Source organism: Danio rerio, chromosome 5 (genome assembly GCF_052040795.2).
Source record: "Danio rerio strain M-AB ecotype USA chromosome 5, GRCz13ab, whole genome shotgun sequence".
Taxonomy (NCBI): domain Eukaryota; kingdom Metazoa; phylum Chordata; class Actinopteri; order Cypriniformes; family Danionidae; genus Danio; species Danio rerio.
This window is the reverse complement of record NC_141025.1, coordinates 42626038-42649439: the sequence shown is the minus strand read 5'-3', so window position 1 is coordinate 42649439 and position 23402 is coordinate 42626038. Positions and strand designations below refer to the sequence as shown.

The window sequence follows — 23402 nt, the reverse complement described above, 5'->3', positions numbered from 1 at the left end:
CGATTCATTTCCTATATCAAAACATTGAAGGATTTTGTTGCTTCATTTTTATTACACATGTAGCTGCAGGTTGTTTCCCATCCAAAATCCATAAAATTAGACAAACGTCAGTTACAAATGACAGTTTCTAATGGGAATATGTTAGATGTGTCGAGATATCAAAAACAACTTCCATATAAAATTAGATTCCAAATCTGATGGCTCCGTAAAGAATAACCACAAACAAATGAAAAACTTTAAAAAGCCTTAATATCAGACAAGTGAACCTTGTAATATACAACAAACATTTTTTATTGCTTTTTATTGTAACAAAAATAATTGCACTGCTGAAATAGACGAAACCTAAAATGAGCTGCCGCTGAAAACCTCATTCCATTTCAACTGCAGATCCGTTGACGCAACACAAGAGTGACTGAGACTAGAGTGCTGTTTTTTTATGTGTCTGAGCTTTCCAGTCCACTTAGTTATGCCATTTATTTTGCTTTGCGAAGAGTCATTGTTTAACTCATAGATTCCCCAATTCAGGAGACAACCGCTTGATTCAGATTTGAAATTTAAAACAGCATTGTTGCTGACCAAGATACATCATTCAGAGACCTTCATGGCAGTCCTCGTAAAACAAGATTCTTGAGGTCCATATTCAAAAGGTAGAATTGTTCTTTGCTTGCCTCGAATGCAGTTTGTTTTGTGACTGGCTGATCACGCTGCGCTAACATTCAGTCCAGGGAGATAATGTCTGATAGACCTGAAGATCCTCCAGTGATGACTCCTGTCTCATGACTCGAGCTGCTGCTGTGAGTTGCTGTCTCGTACTGAGCCGACGAGGAAACCAGACTGGCGCTGGTGGTGGCACTCTGAAGGCTGCTGGAGAGGCTGTCTAAAAATATGGGCCCTCTGAAATGCTGCTGAAGAGACCATAAAGAAAACAAGTGGTTAACAGCTGTGAAATCATACCGCATGCAATCCCAGCATTGCTTTTAAAGATCATACCTGAGGATCCCCTTGAATCAGAGAAAATAAGTCAAGACCTTTGGGAAAGATGTGTACAGTAGGACAAAAGTTAGTATTCATGTTAAATCTAAAGCCTGATTAAAAGCATACTTGGCAGACTGGACAAGTGCGTACTTTGCATATCTGTGGGAATAGTGGACAAGGAGGAATGGTGGAATGGAACAGAGTAGTCCGCTATTGAGGAGGTCAGGTATGAGGTGTCCAGCGACTGGACATTTGGCACCCGAACAGTTGATGGCTGGTAAGTCAAAACGCTAAAATATAAGGAATCAAAACATTACAACTGTTAAACAGGAAAAACAGCTAAAGTGGTGCTAAAATACTGCTGATGGGATTTATAATAAAAAGATGAAAATGTGTGCACTTAAATGCAATTGTAGGGGCTTCCCTTTCAAATGCAAATTTATGGAAAGCCAGCATTTACATCAATTGAGCAACTAAGTTTACCAAGGTTTGCTGTAGTAAATTAACTGGTAATTGCTCTAATATTTTACGTCCAAATGAAAGATACAATTTGCATCCGTGACATAAGTGGACTACCCACAGCTGATTATCATTGGCTTTGTTTGGCAGGCTAATTTGCTGTGCTGGTCATTATGAAAATGAGCTGCTGCATCTGCCCTTTGAGACATTTTGGCTCTTAGAGTGCAACAGAACATGCTACACTTTCATTTTTAAAGATCTGATATATTCAGTCAGCGTTGGGGAAAGCTTCTTTAGAAAGTAATGCAATACAATATTGATTTACTCAACAACAAAGTATCTAGTTGTGTTACTCAGCTACTTTTTATGGTAATAATGCGTTACGTTACTTTTGAGTTACTTTTTCTAACCTGGATGAGGCTTGATATGTTTTAGAACTTGCAAGGTTTTTTAATGGAGGAGCTCTGCAATGAACAACACTCTGTATAACCTTCATTTACCTTTATAAAACACATTTAAAAACTCCCTGACCGAGAGCTCCAGATGCTGTATTTAGATTAATGAAAACCTAAAGCAATGTGTTTGCTACTTATGTACTTTTTGTCTTCTTAAGAATACTTTCGTCGCAAAATATAAGGCTTTGCCATCTTCATTTCTGCCTGTTCTCTCATTGAGAGCAGGATTCAATGTGACTACGTTCATTTTATTTCAGCTATATTTTTTTTTAAAGCAAATTAATTAAACTAAAAATTAACTTGCATTACTATTTTCAAAAAGTAACTCAAATATTATTACTGATTTTTAAAAGTAATGCGTTACTTTACACGTCACTTAGAAAGATTATTACGTAACTCACATCACTTGTAATGAGTTACCCCCAACACTGTTCAAGCTACTTGCAATGGTTTATAAATAGCATTTATTTAATTTATTTGCTAGTATTTCAAGTTTTCCCACCACCACAATGAATAATTTGCATTTAGTGTACAGTTCTGGGCTTCTTCAAAATGTAGACACAAAACTCCAACACTTAAAGGGATAGTTCACCCAAAACTGAAGATTCTGTAATCATTCACTCAACCCTTCACTTTGTCACAAACCTGTTAAGAGTTTCATTCTTCTGTTAAACACAAAATATAAAAAAAAATTTTTAAAAACAGGTAATCCATTGACTCCATAGTATTTAGTAAACCATACTTTCATTTTAGGGTGAAATACCCACTTAAGATAGTGGAAAAAGACACATTCGATCAGATTTTAGTCTGATCATTTGATTTGATTTTAGTAAATCAACACAAACAAACCCTTTGCTGTGCATCTCCTCAGCCTTTGACATGTATATACAGCGCTTCTTCAGAGGAGGATCATCCTCTTCATCATCAGACGAGCTCTCTAGTGTGAGATCGATTACATCTGCTTTTTTTGTACTGCTGGTTTCTGGGACTGACACCACTGCACTTTGTCGGACTGGAACAGAACCTAAAAAGCCATGAACCACTTTTAGATGCATAAAAAACACAGAAATATACCTTTCAACCAATAAAACCTTAACAAACAGAGACAGAGCTCACACACTTTTTAAACAGCAATAAAACATACAATCAATTTTTGAGATGCATGGAGATGATAATTTCAACGTCTCCTTCTTTGGTCTCATTGGACACCAAGTCCCATCTTCCTGAAACTGGATTTCATCAACATCCGTGCAGTCATTGAGTATTTCCATAAAGAGCCTGACAAGTGGAAAGTTTACAAAAATGCATATTACAGTCAAATAATTGAAGGATTTAGAGTGATTTGATCTACAGTGACTATAAATCTCACCCATCTATAATCAGACTCTCATATGTGGCTTTTTTGTCACAGACGGGACAGATCCAGGTGGGCTTTTTCTCATTCATTTGTAGATACAGAGCAGCATCAAAGCACTGCAGATGAGAACAGGTGACAGCTCGGCAGGGTACCGTAAGGCGCATCTTTCCAAGCTATAAAAAAAGATTTGTTAATTATTAACATTTTTTAGCAGCAGTCTTAAAATAAATCAATAAATCAAATATATACAGAACTTACAGGGCACATGAGTGAGACTCGTAAACTAGTTGTGGCGATTTCACTATCAGGGTCTGCTGTCAGTTTTTCTTTAACTGTTTTAAGTGTAAAAAGGAGGTGATTCAGTAAGTCATTTCATTCTTCAATTTTAATAGCTAATTTACATAATTCAGGCAACTAATCGAATAGATGTACGAGTATATAGAGGAGTAACAAATAAAATAACACCACATTGTTTATTATGGTCATATTTCTATTCAAATTTGGATTTATAATTTCTCAACGGTGAGCAATGCGGTCTTACTCAATGCTCTGGAGTGGTCAGGGTTTCTGATTCCCTTCATTCTTAATCTCTGCAGTAACAGTGGAGAGGTCAGCTGCCGGACCAGGTAAACAGACATGGAGTATGTCTGCAGAAAACAGAGAAAGTACAAACAAATGCTGAGCAAACAGATTTGACTCAAGCAGTGGATGAAATGACAGAGGTGACAGTTCTTCACAAACCTTCCCAATTTCAGGAGCCCATGTCACTACTATCTGATTGGGTACTGCGGAGGACAATCTGACCAGAGACGTGATGTTCAGCGGTCGGCCGGGTCTTTTTTGCTCCACACCATTCTTAGGCGGTGGTGCAAAGCCCTGTGTGATAACCATATCAGATCAGCAGTTAGTTAAAATGCCGTTTTTAATATTTAAATGACTTTGAATAAATATTCTGATATATTTCTAATTTTAACTTTATATTTTAAAAAATAATTATCAAGTTTACGAAACACATAATGGCACAACTGTGTTGATTAATAACTGGATACAACACAGATAATATCTTCCATTCTGAGGGAGAATTATAACAATTTTATGCAATTAAAAAAGGTTTCATTTGTTGAATATCTCTCAGTGACCTTATTAAAGGTCACCACATTCTCAGATTCTGCTTTTATTTTGACTAAATGGAAAAATAGGTTCATTTAAAGTCATTTAAAATTTTCAAAACATCTATGCCAGGTTGCACTACATCTAGCTGTTCAACAACAATAACTAAATATACAGTGTGTCCCACAAGAAATTGCCTGATAAATGTGGACCAAAACATCCTAATTGAAAAGGTTCTTTGTGTTCTTCTAGGAAGTCACAGTTACAAGAACTATTTAGGTTTGGAAAACATTAAACAGGTGAGCTTGTTCAAGCTTAGTTACAACTGTATTACATACAGGGAGGGGAAACAGCTTCCCATTGACTTTGATGCACAGGCCGTTTGGATAATTGTCCTCTTGTGGGCAGCTGGTTTCAGCTAAACAAAACCTGAACATCAAAAAATAAGACAACTTCAGGACTCTATAATGGGCATTATAGTGGCAACACCTTTGTGCATGCTGTTGATTTCAAGATACAGATTAAAAAAGCAGCACGATGAATTGACTCTTACCTCAGTTGAATTTGAACCATGTAGTCCCTTCTTCCACCAGGAAGAAAATCCCTTTGAAAAAGATAATGAACAGCAAACTCAATTCAAACTGTTTGTAAAAGACTGAAGTTACAATATTGACATCACAAAAAAGAATTAAGTTCTTACCGAGAAATGCAAACCTCCCTCACTTGTTGTGGAGTCAAGGCAAATATGAAGTACTTTTCATTATGAAATCTCTGAACAGCATGGGCACCTTTAAATACAAATTAGCACAGTCTTAAATTAAAGAACAAATAAAGTTGTGCACTACAGCCAATAAAAATAAAATTACAGAAAAAAAAACACATCCAACTCTTTATGAATCTACACCACCCGCCAGGCCAGAAAAACAATCTCTAATTGAATTTAATTTTTTTTTAAATATTTTAAAATAAAATACAGCGTGGATCTACTGTATGAGTAGAATGTGGACACCAAGGGTCAGATAGTGGAGATACTTCCATTATCATTCAAGATTTTGTCCAAACATAATGCAACTCTTGATAGAAATAAACACTGTGGCATTGTGAAATGTTGTTAAAGCAAAGCTACAATGAACATACACCATAATCTAAGCTAAAGGGAACTTTCAGGTTATTATCTGACCCTGAGGAGAACCACTCTGTCAAGTATACTCCAGCACATATCAAAGATCTTCACATTCATGCAAGTAATGATTAATTCTTTTGTGAAAATGAAGCAGTTTTTAACAATTAGACTCAATATTATAACAATTCTACATGAAAACTATATACTACATTGGTCCACTGTTGCCAGAAATGTATTAATCATGACAATAAAGATCACAAACTCTTTTACCTAAACCCAATCTCATGATTGCAAAACTAAGGCCATGTCTACACTAATCCGGATAAATTTGAAAACGGAGTTTTCCTCTAAAAACGCTTCACGCCCACACTGTCGTTTCTATTCGTTTTCCAAAACTTTGTCATCCACACTGAAACGACTACCAATGCTTTCAACCTGTACTGCGCATGCGTGAAACGTAAGACGCTTCGTCAAGCGTCATTTTCGGCTGACGTTTATTTTCTTTCCGGCTCTTTGAAACGTTGCGGCAAAATGTCAAGGAAAAGCACAGAGTTTTTTAAATGGACTGACAATGAAGTAGAGTTGCTGCTTCGAGTAACACATGAATACAAAGTTGCAAAAGAGAGTGGAAATGTAGACTGGGAGACGTGCCAAAACAAATACGGCGATATACTGGACCGCTTTAAAGAACAGTATCCTGCTGATGACGCTGCTTACCCTCACAGTAAGGACGACATCACTAAAATCATAATCACAACGAAAATAAAGTAAACGAATTAGTAACATGACTGAGTGTCACATGACAAAAAACGCGTCATCGTTTTCGAAAGACTCCGTTTTCACAGTCTACACTACGACACGAAAAAGTCGTTTTCAAATTTATCCACTTTGGAGAGCGTTTTCAAAAAGATACGTTTTTGTTTCCTAAAAACGCAATATGCGAAAACGCATTAGTGTGGACATGGCCTAAATTTTCAGCATCATTACTGCAGACTTCAGTCTTATAAGAAAAATAAGCAGATTTGATGCAAAAAAAAAACATCAATTTATTTTTATATATTATATACTACCATCAATGTTGAAACCAGCTTGTGCTAATATTTGTGGAATGTTTTTTTTTTTTTTTCAAAAGATGTTCAAAAGAACAGCAGCTTAAAATGTGAATTTTTCATTTAATTGAAATTGTCATTACAATCGCTTTTGATCTATAAAAATAAAAAAAAAACTCATTGACCCAAAACTTTTTAATAATTGCAAAACCACCAAAACTAAAGTCAGTTGCTAAACTTTAAAGTTATAATGTGAATGCATTAATTTTTTTTTTTTTTTTTGCTGTGTTGTTTTTTATTTCACCAAGCATGTAACAATTACCTAGACTTGATGGTTTGATCAAGACATCTAAAACATCGTAAAACGGTAAGGACTTCATCTGCACATCCGGGTGGACGGGGGCCATTAGTGTCGTGGGCTGCTGCATGTTCATCATGGGCTTTGACTCATGAAACACAGGTGAATCACAGCTCTCCCGGCGCTGCTGCAGGACGTCTGAATGGCCGGTTGGCAGAGTAAGATCTGAGCTTACAGCCGTGGCACCGCTGTCCAGATGAATGAAGGATTTAATGCTTGACTTTAGTGCCGCCAAATCTTGAAGACCTTCAAATGTCCTTGGATATCTCCGCCGATACAGTTCTTTGATTTTGATCTGCACTGCAGAACTACAACCACTCCTCAGTAGATGCAGAGCCCTCAGCAAAAGTTCATGCTTGCGACCGCTCTTATTCCTTCCAGCAAAACCTAACAGTACTTGGAGCTCTGAGACACGGAAACTTGATACCATATTCTGAAAAATAAATCCAGACAAGGCAACAAAAAAAAAAAAGAAACACCACACATTAGTAAGAATACATTTGCCACAGGTTAGTAAATATAACCACCCTCTATGCCATTTTGTGTACTTTTACAACTTTTGTTTTAAGATTATAGCAAGACATAAACCTTTGCATCAAAATCAACATGGCATAAGCTTGTGGAAAATGGTTATGACAGTTTTTTTTAAACCAAAAAGTGTCATTTAATTAGTAACCAGATTAATTAACAAAGAATTATGTGTGAAGTGAGGTGACAGCCCACCCAAAAACACCCTTTCAAGAAACCCCAAAGAAATAAGAAAATCTCAACTGACCCTTCATTACACGGTCCATGCTTGATTGTTCTTACGTGTTAATCCTTTTTTCTTTAATAATCCTTAACAAATGACCGAAATGCATCTAAAATGTTGAGAATAATTCCAAGACCCATTAGATGAACATCGAGAACATGACAAAGAACAAAACAGATGTTCACGTTGATCTCAAGAGAAATCAACAGAACTGCTGGCGGGAAACTTGGTTTACAGCAAATCTGGACAATTCTGAACACTTTACAGGACAGCATGAATCAGTCAGTTATGTAATGACAGATATAACAGCAAGTGTCTAACATTACCGTATCCAGTACACACAGTATACCTTTCTTATGGCATGGTTAACGTTTGTTGGAGCTGAATACGTTCAATTTCAGAAAAGTGATGTATGCATCACACTACTAAAGTGCTTATGTTGAGGAAAATATGAAACAGAAATCAAGTTTGTTTTGTTTGCCGCCAACTATTTACAGTTAGAGCTTGTAAACAACATTCTCAGTTTGTATATTTTCCATTGTTTAACTTAGCAATTATGATAAAAAACGCACGTCCACTTTCATTTAGCCGCACAAAGAGACTCTGGACACGCTGGATTAAACATATGTCTCCCTTGCAAACACTTCTAATAAATCAAGCATCACCTGTGTGTAAGTTACATGTAAACAAAGTCAATAGCTGCCGGACGCTAACGTTAGCTAACAAAAGACCAGCCAAAACAAGTCGAGCAGTGAAGAACGTAAAAACTTTTTACCTGAAGCGAACAGTCGTCAAGTTCAGTTAGGCATTATAATAAAGCGTTTTCATGCAGTCAAGGGTGGCAATAAAAGCAGTGGCATTTTGAGGCTGATCTTCAACGTTTGTGTAGCATCTCGAGAGCTAAACGAGTAGCGGGTTGGTGGCTAACAGGCTAACCATAACCCGAATAACGGAGGGATGTCGCGTTTCTCTTTTAACTATGAAGAAACTAACGCATCAAAGGCCAACGGACGGGCATAATAGCATAACATAACGTCAACTGCAAAATGCCTTCAGCATGTGAAAGACGCAAAGAAGTAGCCAGCTATCATTGCACTTTCGCCTACCCGTAACTCCTCAATATCCGCCATTTTCTGGCTGCGCTCATCCTGGCCAGTCCGGAGATGTCGAGTCACGTGACACAGCCTGGTTAAAGGGGTCACGTCGTTCATTTGTGCATTTTTATTTTCTTCTGAGGTTCCCTGATTTGCTTTTCCCCTTGCCCACATTTTGGGAATAGTTTCCGTTATTCGGTAACCAACCACAGAATCCTTCGCTGTGAACGAAATTATAATTATTTTTCCACAAGGAGGAGATCATTCAGCCATCGAAAAGTAAAATCCTGTTAATCAGTTCAAATTGTTTATAACCATTTTAGTTCAATGTTATGTTTGTTAATTAGTCTTTTTGGGTGGCAATGTTATCTGCAATAATCTAATCCTAAATATCGCTGATATATTGGAAGCGTTTTTACTTGCATTGTGTGATTCCTGCACTCTCTTTCGCCACTAGAAATGTGTTTTGAAACCGTTTTTCTGAGAGTATGTCCTCATGTAAGCTCCAATGTGATTCCAACAAACCTTTTAGCACCGAGGCAAATAAGATGAAGTACAAAAGCTGTACAGCATAGATGGGTCTCAAACTCAGTTCTTGGAGGGTCGCCTGCAGCTCTGCACAGTTTTGCTCCAACCATAATCAAACATAGCTTATTCAACTAATTAAGGTATTCAAGACTACTAGAGAGGTGTGAGTTGGAGGTGGTTGAAACTAAACTATGCAGAGCTGTGGCTCTCCAGGAATTGAGTTTGAGACCATTTAGTTTATGCTAGTGGTGTTCCACCAGGGGGCAGCAAAATTCTAAGGGGGCCTCATTCATTCATTCATTCATTCATTCATTCATTCATTCATTCATTCATTTTCTTCTTGGCTTTTAGTCCCTTTATTAATCAAGGGTCACCACAGTGGAATAAACCGCCAAATTATCCAGCATATGTTTTACACAGCGGAAACACCCATACACACTGACATTCCCACCCACACAAACACTATGGCCAATTTAGTTCATTCAATACACCTATAGCATGTCTTTGGACTGTGGGGGAAAGCAGAGCACCCAGTGTAAACCCACACGAACATGGGGAGAACATGCAAACTCCACACAGAAATGCCATCTGACCCAGCTGAGGCTCGAACCAGCGACGTTCTTGCTGTGAGGAGACAGTGCTAACCACTGAGCCACCGTGTCGCTCTAAGGGAGCCTTGAGAATTTAAAATGGTTTAAAATATGACAAAAGCAACATTAAAATTGTAAAATAATGATAATAAAAACTTTTTTATAATTTACACATTAACAACTGTTTATGTTGTCTTTGTAGATGTTGGAAATCATTAAAAAATATCTAATATATGTATTAGTATACAGCTTATGATTATAGTAGTGTATAGTTGTATACGCTATATACATAACTATACCAAGCCCCATTTAACTTATTAACATGTTAAACAACTGAAAGTCATCCAAATGTTGTAAATTAAGTCTTGGAGCCAAAACTTTGAGAACCATTAAGGAACTGTAATGAATTTTGTCTCACGATTAAGTGTTCATAGTGTGAACATACCAATTTAGCTTTTCAGGATGACAGTTACAGTCTGTTGTCCAGTAGATGGAGCTCAGAGCTAATCTACCATCACCAGATTCTGATTATTACTGAGGGTTTTCGTTCCTGATCAGACCTCTGTTTAACCCAATGCTTACATTTCATATTCTCATTTACAAATTAGAACAGTTATTAATATGCCCTTATTACTACTGAAATAAAAAATAAATACATAAATGAATAAAATCTCTCCCTGTTAAACAACACATGGGAAATATTTTTTAAATAATTAAAATTTGACAGGCTAATAATTAACACACGTTACAAAATGTCAATTAAAAATGACATCTCAAATATAATACTACTACTACTACTACTACTACTACTACTACTACTACTAATAATAATAATAATAATGAAAATATTTATTTTTATTTATTCTTCTACGGGACTGTAGACTACCTGGATCACTGTGGTGCATTCTACAAGATAAATATGAAATTAATACAGGCAGCATCTGCGACTGCTTGAGTTTGTGACCTCCACATTGTTGACTGCAACCTCCACAGTTTTGACTGCAATCCGATGTTTTTGTTTTGCAGACATTGGAAATCTGTCTGTGACAGTATGATCAACAGTAGTTGTGTAATGTAAGTACGTATAATTATAACATTCCAGTGTATTGACAATATTAATAATTTTCAAAACATTTGTGATCATTAGTTTCACCTTGGTATTATACCAATTAAATTTAAACCCATAAAATTAAAATAAACTTGGCCTGAAATAGAATGTTGAATAAAAACCAATGCTTTTATTTCAGTAAGTTGCCTGTCACAGAAAGAGACTGAACCAGAGATGTATTAAGATAACAGTTTATTGTAAGAATGGCAGAATCTAAACAAAGCTTAATGGAGATCTATTGCAGGGCTGATATGGAATGAGCAGATGAATCGGAGGGACCAGAGGAAATATAAAAGCCAGGAACACAGGTAGTGGAACACAGGAAATTCAACGACAACCAGAGGACGGACCAGGAGTAACCACACTAGAAAGGAGAAACACAAACACTGGAGATCAGAGGCGACGAGAGAGGTGGGACTTTATTCATTCTTTTTCTTTTCGGCTTAGTGCCTTTATTAATCTGGGGTCACCACAGTGGAATGAACCGCCAACTTATCCAGCACATGGTTTATGCAGCGGATGCCCTTCCAGCTGCAACCCATCTCTGGGAAACATCCATACACACTCATTCACACTCACACTATGGTCAATTTAGCCTACTCAATTCACCTGTACCGCATGTCTTTGGACTGTGGGGGAAACCGGAGCACCCGGAGGAAACCCACGCGAACGCAGGGAGAACATGCAAACTCCACACAGAAATGCCAACTGACCCAGCTGAGGCTCAAACCAGCGACCTTCTTACTGTGAGGCGATAGCACTACCTACTGCACCACCGTGCGCATAAGCAAACTTGAATATAGTAAATAACACTGACCATGAGGAGAGTGCAGTCCTTCATACAGCAACAAGGCCAGTCAGAATCAGAAATCAGAATTCAGGTGATCTTGATCGGGGTGATTGTGCTGACTGTGAGTGGTGAGAACCAGGCTTAGCTGTGACATTGCCAATATGTCTTATTCACACTTTTTAAAAAATGGATTATTCACACACACACACAAAAAAAGACAATGTATTCCCAATTTACACACTCTCAGGTGGTTTAAACTATTCGTTTTTGTTGAACCAACAGACAGCTTGAAGAATGACATTTGTTGGTAGCCACTGACTTCACAGTAGAAAAAAATACTATGGAAGTCAATAGCCACCAGTTTCCAACATTCTTCAGAACATCTTCTGCGCAAACTCCTTCCCAACTGAAGAAAGAAACTTAAACAGATCAGAAAAAAGTGTATTGTGAGTAAGTGATGATGGAATTTATTTTTTAATGAAGGTGAATAATCTCTTTAGCATGATGTACTAGCTAAACCAAAAATAAAAACTACTAAAACTAGAAATAATTCAAATAAACAATACAAACAAAAACACAATAAAAAGACAAAAACTTTTAAAACAAAATAAAAATTAACCCACACTATTAAGAGAAGCTAATAATATAAAGCTAGCTCTCTGCAACTCTTATGTGGTCGCCCACTGAAGCTAAGCAGGGCTGTTGCCAGTCAGTACCTGGATGGGAGGCCACATGGGAAAGCTAGTTACTGCTGGAAGTGGTGTTAGTGAGAACAGCAGGGGGCGCCCAACCTGCGGTCTGTGTGGGTCCTAATGCCAAAATATAGTGAAAGGGACTCTATGAGGGCTATTTTTTGGATGAACCGTTTAACTGAGGACCTGACTCTTTGTGGTCATTAAAAATCCCAGGACATTCTTTAAAAAAGAGTAATTGAACCCCGACATCCTGGCTAAATTTGCCCACTGGCCTCATGGTCTCCTAACCATCCCCATCATAATTGGCTTCATCACTCTGTCTCCTCTCCACCAATCAGCTGGTGTGTGGTGTGCGGTCTGGCGCAATATGGCTGCCGTCGCATCATCCAGGTGGATATTACACACAGGTGGTGGATGAGGAGATTCCAAAATCTCAATCTTGCCAAAAATGTGTAAAGCGCATAGAGTGTCCAGAAAAGCGCTAAATAAAAGTAAGGAATTATTATTATTAATATCTCATTACCACTACATCAGCACTGATTCTAACCTCAATTAAATACAGTTACATTTTGTTAAACTTTCATTTCAGCCTGTTTTGCTTATTTACTTTTTCACTATCTGCATGAAATTCTAAGGTGACAGCTGAAACATAAAACCATTTTTGTATTTAAGATAAAGGAGATTAATAAATGAATATTTGGCCAGCTGAAAACCATAAATACAACAATGAAATCGTACGCCTCAGTGAACGGTTTGTGGAGCCAAACAATTCTCCTCATTACTTTGTTCATCTAATGACAGTCTGGCACGCACAACTCTTCAGTTAGAAGTAAATCAGAAATGTAACCCGTGATTTATGGGCAGCGTGTATGACTCTGCTCTAAGCTGTTTGACAAATACAAGGTTATAGCCTATATATTTGTGATTGAAGAGGCCGAAGGGTGCTGAAGTCCGTGACCTAGGTAAAGAGCCCATGGCATCTAATTACCCAGCCTTTCCCACTTGAGCAACCTGCCATATACGAAAACACTCACACATACAGACACATAAAGACCTGCCATAGGAAAAACACACATGCAGGCGCGCAAACACCTTAGCCTTCTTATTAACCCCAGCTCGTGTTATTGGCAGTACTAGACAGAGACAAGACCCCAATTACTGCTGAAATCAAAGTTGGTCCCGTTAAAGGTGCGGTGGAAGCGTGTGGAGCTTCAGAGCGCTGGAGTGGCTTGTTAGTCCGCTTAGTGCTCGTCCGTTGGGACCCTCCATTTCAAATACCTGTCTCTCAGAGCATTGTTATTCAAACGGAAAATCGAAGAGCCCATGTTGCTCTGGTCATTCTGTCAAGTACACCACATGCTGTGGGCAATGGCTAACAGTAAATTGTAATTTAGAGTCAAGTTCATAACACCTTTTGTACGTTTACCTCATACTTTCAGATAGTGTGGAACTATATCACATTAACTGATTAGAAAAAGATAAAGTTGATTTCAAGCCCCTAAATCGGTGTAACCACACTGTAAAAAATTATATGATCAACTAGTCCTGACAGCATGTTTTTAGTTGTCTGTAGCTTATTAAACTAAGTTAATCATGTTCTAATTTTATTTGATAAGTTACGCAATCTGTTTTAAGTCAGTTTAACATAATTTAACTTCAATGGACTTTGTACTATAATATAAATTCAAATGATTCATTTGATTCAGTTTAAAATTTTTTAAAGTGCACTAAGACCTTTCTCTATGTGATGCATTAATCAGATTCTTTTCAAATTAAAAATGTGCTAAATGTTTATTAACCTTTGAAGTAAAGCACAAAGGGTGGCACATATATATATATATATATATATATATATATATATATATATATATATATATATATATATATATATAGAGAGAGAGAGAGAGAGAGAGAGAGAGAGAGAGAGAGAGAGAGAGAGAGAGAGAGATATGTTGAAGTCAGAATTATTAAACCCCTTTGAATTGTATTTTTCTCTTTTAAATATTTTCCAAATTATGTTTAACAGAGCAAAGAAATTTACACAGTATGTCTGATAATATTTTTTCTTCTGGAGAAAGTCTTATTTGTTTTAATTTGTCTAGAATAAAAGCAGTTTTACATTTTTTAAAAGCCATTTTAAGGTCAATATTATTAGCCCCTTTAGACAAATTTTTTTTGATAATCTATAGAACAAACCATCATTATAGAATAACTTGCTTAATTGCCCTAACCTGCCTAGTTAACCTAATTAACCTAGTTAAGCCTTTAAATGTCACTTTAAGCTGTATAGAAATGTCTTGAAAAATATCATCAAATATTATCTACTGTCATCATGGCAAAGATAAAAGAAATCAATTATTAGAAATGAGTTATGAAAACTATTATGTTTAGAAATGTGTTGAAAAAAAGCTCTCCGTTAAACGGAAATTGGGTAAAAAAATAAACAGGGGGCTAATAATTCTGACTTCGTATGTGTGTGTGTGTGTATATATATATATATATATATATATATATATATATATATATATATATATATATATATATATATATATATAACATATCTCGCTTGAATGAAATTACCTATACAGTATGGCAAGATGAGACAATTTTAGTCCTTGCTTGAGGAATTATTGCATCTCAATAAGATGGATAAGTGTCTTATGTTTAACAACAGATGCATTAAGGGTTTCTTAATACCTTTCAGACATCTGTTTATCCTGCCAGTTAAGCTTAAACATAACCAAAACAAACTCTGAACAAAACAAACATTGCGTAGACTGCATGGATTATAATCTTCCAAAACATCGGTAAATCATTTTACCATTACAAACTTTAACGGTTCGAGGTGTGCTTAATTTAGGCATTGTGTGGGAGTGCTATATTTTGATAACAGTCGAAGTGAATTGCCTTCAGCCATGATTCACATTACCCTTTAAAGTATTAATCATTTTATTAAATCATCACTGACTTGTTTGGAAAAGAATCCATATTCAAAGTTATATCTTTATTTACCAAAATATGCTTTAATAATAATTTTGATTTCAAATAGTATTTATGAAATACTATTATAATTCATTTAAATATTTAAGAGGCTGTCGCCTCACAGCAAGAAGGTCGCTGGTTCGTGGATGGGTCAGTTGGGGTTTCGATGTGGAGTTTGCATGTTCTCCCCGTGTTGGTGTGGGTTTCCTCCGGGTGCTCCGGTTTTCCCCACTGTTCAAAGACATGCACTATAGGTGAACTGAATAAGCTAAATTGTCCGTAGTGTATGTGTGTAAATTTGAGTGAATGGGTGTTTCTTACTGCTGAATTGTGGCTGGAAGGGCATCTGAAAATAAATAAATGAATAAATAATCAAATTGCAGTCATGATGAATTAAGCCGTAAATTGATTAAATTTGACTTTTGCATGTGTGCCATGGTTATATTTGTATCTTCAGGCTGAAATTTGCTTTTACTAACAACGAAAAAGACTGTCCATGGCACACCTCTCTAAAGCAAACAAAACTTATTATGTAGTTGTTCGTTCTCTCTGATAACTGTTCTGTATCCACATGCTCTCTGGTGTCTCGAGCCACATTCATCCACGTAGGTAAGCTGTGCTAAAGCACAACCAAAGCAATATTTTTTTTTTTACTGAAGGCATGTGCAGTTTTTTCTTTTTTTAGCCACAAGAGATTGGCAGTGTATAGCTGGAGTCATTAATTTATTAATACATAAGAAGTGACTATGGCATAAAACATCCTTTGAGTTTCAAATCTAAATGTTTTTTAAAAAACAGCTTTTATTGAAGCAAAGCTGCCAAAATGAGTGGTTTTGAATTTGGGCTCATTATGATGTAATAGATAAATGGAATACATCTCCACAGAAATAGATACAAGTCTTCATGATTCCCTACTTAGGCCATACAAATGTACATGTAGTTGGAGATAAATTCAAAAGAGACTAAAAAAGGATTACTCCATCTACAAAACAGAATTTCAAGACCTTTTGCAGTACTTTGCACCAAGTTGTGTAAAAGTATTTCATTGTCTTTTTATTGCCTTTCTTCTGATCCTAACACTGCACCACACAACCATTTTTGCATCTTGTCCCAAGTCAATTTCTCTATGTCTGGATTTTAAAAAAAGTTTTTTTTTTGCCGGCTACATAAATGACAACATCATGCAAGCAGCAGTTACTGGGATTAATACATTATACCTTGTACTTCATAAAAATTAATTGCTGTCATAAACTTTTATCAAATACTATAAGCTTCCCTCCCCATTTGAATGGCTTTTCTTCACTTCTGGTCACATGGAATGCCTTTGGGGCGGGGCTATCAGGGAATGTCTCGTTTCTGCCCTGCCTTTGAAGGTGACGGTGGTTCGAACAAATATGATACGATTCTGTCTGTAAAATTTAGCTCTGAGTACTTGTCATTATCTGGCATCTGAAAACATTCTGCACCAGAGGATGGCGACGGTGATTCTGGTGAACAGTAATCATCCAGAGCTGAGTGCAAACTGGCATTCACATTTTCCTCCATTTTATTAGCAAGGCCATCTTTAATGATCCATTTTCTCATTAAAAAAAAACTGAGATGGAGGTCACAATAGGGGTGGGGGGAAGGGTGATCTGAACTTCCATTTAATGGTGACTTTAAAGTGTTTTAAGACCTTTATACACAAATATTTTTCAATTTTCAATTGAATAATTTTTTCTTATCTCTAAAACATTTAGTGGCACTGTGCCAAAAATGGTGCAGGTAACCTTGGCCATGGTCGTCAAAATAAGCTCAAAATTTAATCTGAACAAATACTAAAAAGTGTTGAAGGGATGTAGCCTCATGTTTATTTAACCACTTTAATACATTAAAGCTTCTCTTGTGTCATATTTGTCAAAATAAATTTTAAATTGCACGATTAAGTGTTATGGAGATACTAGGGATGCACTAAAATAAAAAATATTGGCCAAAACTGAAAATTATATATATATATATATATATATATATATATATATATATATATATATATATATATATATATATATATACACACACACACACACACACACACACACACACACACACACACACACACACACACACATATATATATATATTTACCATATATATATAACCACTTTTGGACAAGTTTGAAAAATTGTGAATTGACCACTATGATTTTTCAGCCAAACTAGTTCACTTTACTGTCATGCTTTTAAAAAAGACGCTACAAAAATGCTAAATTTCAAGATCTATAATCCGTAATAATAACTCCTGTATAGCAGTCCCACAACATTCTGACACTCGAAACCCCTGTCAGTAATGTCTAGTGGCTGGGAACGAGCTTTTTACAGTGTCTGCTATAATGTCAATGTTGTTTTGGTGTGTTTAAATAGATGAATATGGCTACCTGAAGATAAATACCAGAAAATAAAGCAACTGGAATAACTACAGCAGGCGCGATCATCTGATCTCATATGAAGAGATCGCGATGGCATATAATGATACGCGCAGGTGCTGTAGTGCTGTCTCAAATTTTTAAGGGTCAATTTTTAAGCCTTTCTCCTTGACCCTCGGTTTTAAGGGCCAAGGGGAAGGGGTAGAGATACAAAAATAGAATTGGGATAGAGCCTAATTGTGTGTTGTAACTTGTAATTGCTCTGTGTGTCTTGTAATCACTTATCTATTATAGATCAGTGCTTGTACTGTATCTCTCAGGTAAAATCTGTATGGGGCTATTTTACATATCGTGTCCAAAACCACGTTGAAAACGCGACACGTGCTTCTTCCTTTACCGATTTAAATGCGTTTCTGAACTCACGACCCTTTGCGGTTTGTGTTTGCTATGGTAACCATCAGCTGTTCATATATGTGTGCTGTGGTCAAGTTTCAAAATAGTTCAGCTTTTTCCACTGTGTGGATTAATACTGAATGTGTGTCGTTGCTATTACTTGTGGTTGTGGTTAAGAGCATTGGTGTAGTCAAGGATATACGGATGTACTGTATACTCCGTATGCCTACTTTTTTCCACAAGCCGTTTGGGTAATACAACTTTTGAGGATTAATAATTGTATATACCCTTGGTATACTCGGTACACTTGTTTTGCTGATTAAACTTCCCTAATTTATTTGTATTCGCGTCCCCTTAAACTATATACCAAATATTTTTATTTAAACTGGCACCTTAATTTGTTGCAATTGGTGCATTTTTGTTTAAATTGCTCCATTCCCGAAAAAATTTCGTGAGAGTTTTTCGAAGACGACGACTAGTCAACTGAATGATGTCTCACTGAAACATTTAAGTAAAATTATAAAACAGCATGGGCGTTGCTTTAGCCCTCCTATATTCCTATTTAGCCCACCTTAAACTTTTGCGATTAGTTCATGAACTGTACACTACACTAAATGATCGCCTCAGTCCCCTTTAAAATCATTAAATAGGATAAGGCTATTAGCATCCCGCTTTAAAATAAAGAAGTTTGTTTAAATATTTTTCCTTTTTAAATGAATAGTTCACCCAAAAAATGAAAATTGTCATAATTTACTCAACCTTTACTTGTTTCAAACTGGTTTGTCTTTTTTTTCTGTTGAACGCAAAAGAAGATATTTTGAAGAAAGCTGGAAACCTGTAACCATTGACTTCCATTGTTTTTTTGTTTTTTTTTGTGGAAGTCAATAGTTACTGGTAACTTATGTTAAACAAATATGTATTGCTAATGAATCAAAGAAACATTAAAACATAATTTTTTTTGCCTTCTTTTAAAATTTGTGTTGGGTGGGTAATAGTACACCACCTTGTTTTTAAGGACTACACCACGGCGTAATATGCGTAATATGCTTGTGTTTAATTGCATTGCTTCATTGCATTCCTGCATTGGGGTCCCAAATACTCTGCTACTTCATAACCATGGTGGGCATTTCTCTGTCTCACACTGAACTCAGTCGACCAATCACAAAAGACTTGGTCATTTTTACCAATCAGTGCAGATTAGCATCTAAGGGGTTTGGAAACAAATGAATTGCTGAACAAATCATATGGAAGTTGTTGGGAAAATTAGGTAAAACTAATGCATATTATAAGACAATGAAAGAGGTTTTTGACCTTGCATGCAGATCAGCCTGTTGCTGGAGACCCTCAAAACCAAAATATGACCTTTTATAATGCAAAATAGGGGCTTTTTAATGATTGTATGCTTTGAAGTGAACAAAAATAGTGCGCAGTGATTGGATGTCCACATTATGAATGGAACGCTATGTTGACTAATCAGAAGCCAGGGCCAGAATGATCCATTTTACTATTGTGGGTCTATTAAATGAGCGATATTATGCATTCTGTTGACGTCAACCCACTGCACTGGCAATAAAACCACCATTAAATAGACTCTTTTGTACTACAGCAATGTTGCACAGGACTCCATTTGTAAGGCAAAGCAGAAAAATAAGCAAAAGGCTAGCGTGGGCCAGCTGTGTTTGTTGGCATGTCAGCATGTTGGTGGGAACACATTCATCATTGTGCTACATAGCTTTGGCTCTGCTTTGTGTGTTTTGGTGAATTTGCATTCTAAATGTTTCATATTATCTTCACAAAGGCAGGTGCAGCGCTAGGTTGGTTGGATTCGAACACCTAGTCTCACGACAAACAGACGGACAAAAACGACATTGCCCAGTAGGCTATTCAGTGATGGATCTCTGTTGATTTGGCATCTAGAAACTGCGTGATAGTCACTGGCTCCTGATGTGAAGCGTGACAATCCTGATGACGCAAAATGGAAAGCAGACCTACACATACAAATACTCACATTGACACCATCAACAGATTTTTCCTCTTTGTTTCAAGGTAATGTTTGGGCTACTCTAAACAGCGACTGGCTTTCTCGGTAAACCCTGAAGTGTTTTGGTAAATTGCTGAGCTGCAAATCGACGATGAACCGAATGTTTCAACATTGCCTTGGTTTATTTAATTGAAAAAAGAAACAGTAGAACACGCAGTACGATTAGGAAAAATACTACCTAGTGTTTTACTTTAATGAAGCTAGTCGGCAGAGTTAATGTTTGGTCAGTTAAATCCATTATAGACCATTATCTGTAGGCCTATGGTAATCAATACATGATTTGCGTATCGACTACATATCCAGTTTCCATAGCTTTTATCCCTATGGCAACCTGTGGTTTTGTGGCAGAACTAGCATTTCTTTTCACATGAGAACATTTTTGATGGCTTTTGAAGTACGTTCCTGACCATCACATGGGTCATTTTATGAAGCTGGTCATGAAGCGTGACCTAGATAACTGCCTGAGGAAAATAATCCCATCACAATGCATTAGTGCCTGACGAACCCCTACTTAATAAGAGGAATGCATGACCCTTCCCCCACTATCTTTCATTCCTCCATTCTCACCATGTCAACAAACAAATAGATGGAGATCCCATCAGTGTCCTCCAAGCTGAAAAGCTCTGTCTGATGAGGAAAAAGCATCTGTTTAGGTCTGTTTAATTGGTTGTTTGTGGTCACTGCTTCAAATGAGTCCATATTGAAAGTAAATCAAAAAGAGCCTGGACTCACAGATATGAAGTTTTACTAACAAATCTCCAAAATAACTGATCTGGAGATTAATTTTAGAGCAGAAAATTGCAATCCGAAATAGGTGTTTTATTACTTTTAATGCATTTATTTTGTTGTTGCTATTTAATTAATGAAGCTCTATTGCTTGAAGGCGGAAGCATTTATTCTATCACAGGTAATGGATAGTTCTTCTCGGGTTGCGTTTGAAGTGACACTCCCTTTGAGCCCTTGAGGAGCTCAATAAATTTCATTGCTGACTTCATCTCACCACACCCTGAAGCAAACCTGCTGAAAGACAAAAGCCATTTGATCCTGGATCAGCAAAACACTGATACAAAATATCACTCTCCCTGGAAGGTCCTGTCTTAAAGGTATAATGCTACTCAAATGTAAAAGGTTAATAAATACACAGTTGAAGTCAGAATTATTCGCCCCCCTGTTTATTTTTTCCCCCAATTTCTTTTCAACGGAGAGCAGATTTTTTCAATACATTTCTAAACATAATAGTTTTAATAACTCATTTCCTAATAACTGATCATTTTATCTTTGCCATGAAGACAGTAAATATTTGACTAGATCTTTTTCAAGACACTTCTGTGTAGCTTAACAGGCTTTACTAGGTTAATTAGGTTAACTAGGCAGGTTAGGGCAATTAGGCAATTTATTGTATAAAGATGGTTTGTTCTGTTTGAATAAAAATATGTATTAAACGGGCTAATAATTTTGACTAAAATGTTTTTTTTATTATTAAAACTGCATTTATTCTAGCTGAAATAAAATAAATAAGACTTTATTTTATTAAATTTTATCAGACATACTGTGAAAATTTCCTTGCTATGTTAAACATAATTTGGAAAATATATTTTAAAAAAATACAAATTCAAAAGGAGGTTAATAGTTCTTCAACTGTAGATCACAAATCATGTTTAAAGCAAGTATTGATTTGATTTGCTGACATAAAACAGGCCATTGACATTCATTGACACCATAAGGAAGTCAGTTGTTATTTTTGTCCAACATTCTTCAGAATATCTTCTTTTGTATAACAGAAGAAAGAAACTCAAACAGGTCAAGGAAGAGTAAATGATGACAGAATTTTCATTTTTGGGTGAACTATCCCTTAAAATGGATCATAATGCAGCCCCAAACTAATACTAATTAATACTAATATGTCATTTTTAATCTTTGAAAAACAAATTGAATCATCTGAACTTTATCTTTCGATTAAATGCAGTTGGCAAAATAAGCTACATAAAATACATTTTTGAAGTTCTCAAAAATCTAAATGTCTCAGACATTGGTACAGAAATGGTATCTTTAGGGCTACAACTGTGTCTCCTTAAAAGGGGCATCTTTGTTCATAATTTAGTGCTAAGTTGCATAGTAGTATCTTAAGGGCACATATCATAAATATGCATGTTTTAGGGATATGAGGTTTAATATTTTCCAATTAAAGAGATACTTCATGCAAATGTAAACTGCTGGTTTTGCGTGCTCACTGTAGACATTTTATACATTTCTTCAAAGTTCACATTGAGGCAACAAATTCAGGCTTTTCTAACAGAACAGTTAGTTAGTTTTAGAAAAAAAATTTGCACTTAAGTTGTCATATTAGATAAACTAAGAGAGCAGTTAATGGGAATATAGATATGTTCTGTGTTTGTGTGGGTTTCCTCCGGGTGCTCTGGTTTCCAACACAATCCAAAGACATGTACTATAGGTGAACTGGATGAACTAAATTGGCTGTATGAGTGTGTGTGTGTGTGTGTGTGTGTGAATGCAGGAGTGTATGGGTGTTTCCCAGTACTGGATTACTGTTGGAATGGCATCTGATACAACACATGCTGTAATAGTTAACGGCATGGGCATTGCTGGGCCTATTTTAAAGGAGCTGTAGCCCCCCTACATTTCTACTCAGCCACCTAAAACTTTTGCGATTAGCTAATAAACTGTACACTAAATTATCGCCTCAGTCCCCTTTAAATTTGATTAAAAAACGGCAGCAGAATTCGGGTCTTCCACGTCTTTTGTTTTTCATTTGATCAGCAAACCACAGCCGTGGACAGCAAGAGAACGTGGTGTGTGCTTATTGATAAATTATTATAATATCTGCTTATTTGCAGTTTTTTGATTTAAATAACCTTGTATCACATGCATCCCAATGTCATAGAGCACTCAAAAAATATTTTGTTTGCATGTTTAAGCTACTTATTTAAAATAAGCTGAATCAACACAATTCCTGAGATTTCATTTGGACAACTTATTTTTTTATGTTCAATTCACATAAATGTGTTAAAAGTGTAAGTTAACTTAATAGATTTGCGTTGGGACAACATGAATTAATTGTGTGGAACCCTGCATTTTTTACAGTGAGGAGCAGTCAGGTTTTCTCTGCGTTCACCCCATCAGCA

At 36.3% G+C, this 23402-nt stretch overlaps 2 protein-coding genes across 2 annotated transcripts in view; one reads left to right on the top strand and one right to left on the bottom strand.

Annotated features, from left to right (window-relative positions):
• Positions 1 to 23402, top strand: part of epg5 (ectopic P-granules autophagy protein 5 homolog (C. elegans)) — a 1176376-nt gene that overhangs the window by 779101 nt on the left and 373873 nt on the right. The window lies entirely within an intron of this gene.
• On the bottom strand, positions 31 to 8802 carry pias2 (protein inhibitor of activated STAT, 2). Its single transcript, NM_001326481.3, is given in 14 exon segments — positions 31 to 902; positions 991 to 1028; positions 1126 to 1265; positions 2739 to 2913; positions 3034 to 3167; positions 3259 to 3419; positions 3505 to 3578; positions 3788 to 3893; positions 3988 to 4122; positions 4695 to 4785; positions 4910 to 4960; positions 5057 to 5144; positions 6851 to 7319; positions 8744 to 8802. Coding segments are annotated over 14 exon segments (1872 nt in total). The 5' UTR covers positions 8768 to 8802; the 3' UTR covers positions 31 to 716.